This window comes from Myotis davidii, unplaced genomic scaffold (genome assembly GCF_000327345.1).
Source record: "Myotis davidii unplaced genomic scaffold, ASM32734v1 scaffold185, whole genome shotgun sequence".
NCBI lineage: Eukaryota > Metazoa > Chordata > Mammalia > Chiroptera > Vespertilionidae > Myotis > Myotis davidii.
This window is the reverse complement of record NW_006297811.1, coordinates 2547531-2552583: the sequence shown is the minus strand read 5'-3', so window position 1 is coordinate 2552583 and position 5053 is coordinate 2547531. Positions and strand designations below refer to the sequence as shown.

Sequence of the window (5053 nt, the reverse complement as noted above, 5' to 3'; positions counted from 1 at the left end):
CTCTGCCCTGCTGACAGGAAGGGCGAGGCGCCCGGAGACTCGGGAGCCTCCGCGGAGCCGCGCGGTCCCTGCAGCGGGGATTTGGGGAAGGGAGGCTTCCCGGGCGAAGGGCCTCGGTCAGGCTTTGGACGCGGAGGAAGGAAGGGGAGGCGAGGGCATAACATGGCGCAACATTAGGATAATCTCCACGGCGGCCGCGGGAGGACGAGCCCATTGCTGCAGCAGCGGGAGGAGGGAAGCGGCCAGGGCTTGGGTATCCAATGCGTTTTCCGAAGCCTGCGGGCGGCAAGGTGGCAGCCCTGCGGCGGGGAGGTGAGGGGTGGGCACCCGGTGGGCGCAACACCCAGGGAATAACCCCGAAGCACGCCGGGCTGGCACCTGGGGATCAGGTTGCAGGCAAAGTGCTGATTGGGGGCGCCGAAGGGGATGGTGGCAGGATGCTGGGACTGGAGCCCGCGCTGGGGTTGCGCGACAGACCTACCCTTTGCTCAAGACCCTCTAGACCGCGTTGCAGGAGCGGGCGCGTCTCTGGCTCCCAGAGGTGGTACCAGGGCGGGGACGGAGCAGAGAGCCGCCGTGCGGCTGGAGGAGGCAAGGCCTGGGCGCTCCGAGGGTAGGGTCTGTGGTGTAAAGCAAGACCATCTCCTCTACTTTCCCGCAGAAGAGGAGGCGGTAGACGCGGCCAGAGAAGATGTCGGGCCAAACGCTCACGGATCGGATCGCCGCGGCTCAGTACAGCGTGACGGGCTCCGCTGTGGCCAGGGCGGTCTGCAAAGCCACCACTCATGAAGTGATGGGCCCCAAGAAAAAGCACCTGGACTGTAAGCATCTCTTTATATAAGCGGGACATGCGCAGGGCAGGCGCCCTGGATGCCGGCGGCGCGGCCTGGGCTGGCTGTCCAGAATGCTGCGGCCTTGACAACTCTCAGCGGGGCTGCCCAGAGCTGGAAATCTCCAACCCTGGAGGTGTCTGCTTCCATGGGTCAGCCCCCAAACCTTGTCTTTGAGCCATCCGCCCGCCCCCCCTCCTCTTTACCTCCAAGGTCTTAGTGGAGAAAATATACATATTCATCAATGCTATAAGATACCAAGAAATTGCACACTCTGTTTTAGGCACGTTTCCCCTCTTTTTCTTTCTTTCTTTCTCCGTACCCCTTCTCCGGGTTAGAGGAAGTCAGGGGTTGCGCAGTCATGACAACAGCAGAAATAAGATGGATTAATGGAAGGTCAAACTTGTCACCCTAGTTGTCTCTTAAATATATTTTGAACAGTTTTTAGATAATGCCATCTTTTTCAGTGTCGCTGCTGAGATTTTGTGTGTGAGTGTGGGTGTATGAGTGTGAGTTGTATATAACCACACCAAACTGAAATAAATTCAAACTGCCGAAGGAGGAAATTTGCACTTCGTAGATAATGGGGATTTCGTTTTACACTTCCTGGCACACTGCTTTGTCCCATTCTCAGAAACTGCTGGGCAGAATGACACGAGGCTGTGGTCACAAAATGGATGGGCTTTTCCAGCATTTGAGGCGGTGTGATTTTAGAGGAAAACATTTAATTCATAACTTTTTTTTTTCCTATTGGTGGTTTGATGGAAAAAAATTAGTTTGGAATCTATATATTTCTGAAACAAGTGTTTTCTTCGATTAACAGGCAATCTTTTGTTATCGAAGGGCAAATAGGGACATTTAGAAAGAGGCTTTCACCTGCTTTGGGTAGTGAGGCTCCTAAAAAGGCTGCATCAGAATCTATTCTGCAGCTACCGTTCAGTCTTTTGGACCTACTTGAGATCTGTCCTGTTAGGATGTTTGTTGGCCAAGGTCGGTGTTGGCATGAGAGACACAGATCCAGCCATACCCGTTTCACATCTGATGTCCTTTGCCCATTTTCTGGTTTCCTTTGGCTGCAGGCCTTCCCCAGTGTCTTCCATGTGTAACTGGCTGAGAAAATGACACCAGTGTCAGGATGGACTCTAGTCCTATCTGTATAAACGAAGCTTGATGAAGCTTACAACGGACTCTGTCAGGGTGTTGCAGCCTACTGAACCTGTTGTCTCATAAAAATGAATAATTTTGCTTCTAGAGGCTTGCCTGAGAGGAAAACAGCATTATTCCTTTCCTGAGGGAATTCTTCACAACACTCGTTGATTGTGGTATCATGTGTTACATATGCAGTCCAGGATGAGAGAGGCCACCAGGGCCGGGGCACCTAACAGAAGTGGAAATTATAAATTCATGACCAGCTCGTTTTGCTGCAGCATGCTGAATCATTTAGCCATCTTTCCATCAGTTTCCCCAACACTGGAAGGGTGACTCATGTCTTAAAGGTGTGGGTCAGTCTAGCAGATCCTCATAATAAAAAGCTACAGTTTGTGGATTTGCTAAATGCTATGAAAATAATAGGTTAATATATCAATACACTTCAGAAAACATTCGCAGGTTTGAGCATTTCATTAAAACATTTTCAGATAAAGACTGACTTGCCCATATCTAAATATGTCATCAGTCATCTTAATCTTTTAGATGTCAAAAAAGTTCCTTAAAATTTTTTTAAAGAGGAAGGTTTTCCAGTGTTTGCAGCATATGTTAGTAGGTGAGGTGATTTTGAAGACGTGGCACTTAGGGATAAGGTTCCATATTTAAAGAAAGCAGCTGAAGTCAGGAATTGGAATTGAATTATTAATGTGAATAATCACACGAGCTAAACATTTATTGAGCAGTTACTGTATGCCAGGCAGTGAGCTTTACATTATTTATTTGTCACTACTTAACTGGTTCAGGCAGGATAATTAACTGTCACAGCTTTTACTACTGTACTTAACTGCCATCTGTGGTTTATTTAGTAAAATTCTTCCTTGGAGGGTGGAGGGAAGGAAACATATTAGCCTGAATGGTCTAATCTTGAAAATACCTGTCCTGTTTGCAAGGCTTTCTGTGAAATGGGGCCTCACAACTCATGTACTCATTGCCATCCCTATGAAATGCATGAAAAAAAAAAAACACCACATTTAAATCTGTCACATAAAAAAAAAGAGCAAAAGCCAAGTACTGAAAAGTATTGTTTTTGTTTTTGTTACATTTTACTTTGCACTAACGCATACATTATCTTCACTTACAACAAATCTTAGGGAGGAGTTTGGGAAGATAGATATCATTACTGATATGTCCTAATTTAAGAAAAGATGATACGGAGAATCTGAATATGCATAATGTTATATTTATATGCATTGTAAGATGGCATCTTCACTCAGGATTCCTGGTGAAGTTTCTTTAAATAACAGTAAATTACCTTAGTAATTTATTCATAGGTTTTCAGTAACATACCAGTTAGAAAAGTGAGTCACACCTTTTCATGAAAACATACAAACACATAACTAAATTTCACTGTAGGCCCTGAAGTATTCTTCAATAGTTGGTGTTTTAGTTTGGAAAATAATAAATACTACTTGGGAGGAAAAGAGCATAAAATGTAGAGTTGGGGATTTGAAACAAAAAATTTATAATTTCTTGATTTGTGTATAACTTTTTAGTTTAAAGTTTAGATTGGAAGATTATAAGAATAGAATATGTGGCTCTATAATTTTTTTAGATACCGGGTTAATTAAATGGGCTCAAAATCTTTACGAAAAGTGTACTTAATGTTAATTAAAGTACTGATTTAAAAGATAATTTTTTTCTCTGTAGTTTCATAGGCCAAGAAAATTATTGTTAACTATGGTGATTTGTAAAACGATACTTAATGTTACATGATTTATATATTTGAAAAAATACTTATTTTAAACAAGTAGGTGGAGAGAAGGTGGATATTTTTTTTAAAAAACCCTCTAGAAGCCGAAACCGGTTTGGCTCAGTGGATAGAGCGTCGGCCTGCGGACTGAAAGGTCCCAGGTTCGATTCCGGTCAAGGGCATGTACCATGGTTGCGGGCACATCTCCGGTAGGAGATGTGCAGGAGGCAGCTGATCGATGTCTCTCTCTCATCGATGTTTCTAACTCTCTATCTCTCTCCCTTCCTCTCTGTAAAAAATCAATAAAATATATTTAAAAAAAAAAAACCCTCTAGAAATAAGTTCTCTGATTTTTTTTTCAATAACTATGTTTCTTAGAGGAAAAATATATTCATAAAAAGCTTTGCTATAATCAGCATCTACATATTAAAGGATATGGATACTTAAGTGTCTATAGAAAAACTGTATACAAACTAGTTAAGGATTATATATTTTAAGGTAATTTTTGATTATGTAAAACTTTTATTCCATACTCTACCCTACTCTAATAATGTTGCCCTGTGCCTATGACAATTAAACACCTAACCGATGTTAATTTGGCCTTAGTTTTTCTGGGTCTATCTATACATCCCCATTTCTTTTTCCTTGTAACTTTGTGAACAGATTTAATAGTACGTAAAGCATCCAGGACTCAGCAAGCATTTGCCTTCTTGGTCACGAGTGTATTACATTTCAGATTTCAGTTGCTTTTCCTTTTCTGTTTTGTAATTAATGGGCTAAAGGATAGCTCAAGTCAAATAATAAAGTAACAAGATCCAATAGGGTACCCAGTACCTACCCAAATGCTGTGTCAAGGTGAAACAACAACAACCACCAAAAAAAAAAAAGGATGAAAGTAACACCTGCAAGTGGGCTGGGGATGCAGGGGAGGGGAGGAGGAAGGAGGATTTGGAAAGTTTTGTAGCCCTGGTATAAGATTCATTTTGATTAATACCTCTTATGAGCAATTTCTATGTTTAAACTTAGACATTACTAGTAACGTCCAACAAAACCTTATGAAAAGCCAAATTGGTTATCAGTAATCCTATTTTTTTTGTATTCTAAACCTCTTGAGGGTTTTTAATAATGAGTTTATCCCACATAATAGACAAGTCAAGTTCTGAATAGTATGTTTGAGATCTTTTCATTCTTTAAGTAATTCTTTTCCTCCCATAATAAGAAAAAAATATGATTGTATTTCTTTTAAGAATATCTGATAAAGGGCGAGGTAAAATATGGTCTGTGTTTTGATTCAAGGCAAATATTGGCAAATTACCACAAAATTCCT

The 5053-nt window shown here is 42.2% G+C and overlaps 1 protein-coding gene across 1 annotated transcript in view; it reads left to right on the top strand.

Annotated features, from left to right (window-relative positions):
- The first annotated feature begins 49 nt into the window (after positions 1 to 49).
- Positions 50 to 5053, top strand: part of SNAP91 (synaptosome associated protein 91kDa) — a 119276-nt gene continuing 114272 nt past the window's right edge. The window contains exons 1-2 of the mRNA XM_015570286.1: positions 50 to 253; positions 662 to 821. Of these exons, the coding sequence (XP_015425772.1) occupies positions 692 to 821 (130 nt within the window). The 5' untranslated portion in view covers positions 50 to 253; positions 662 to 691. The remainder of the gene's footprint in view (positions 254 to 661; positions 822 to 5053) is intronic.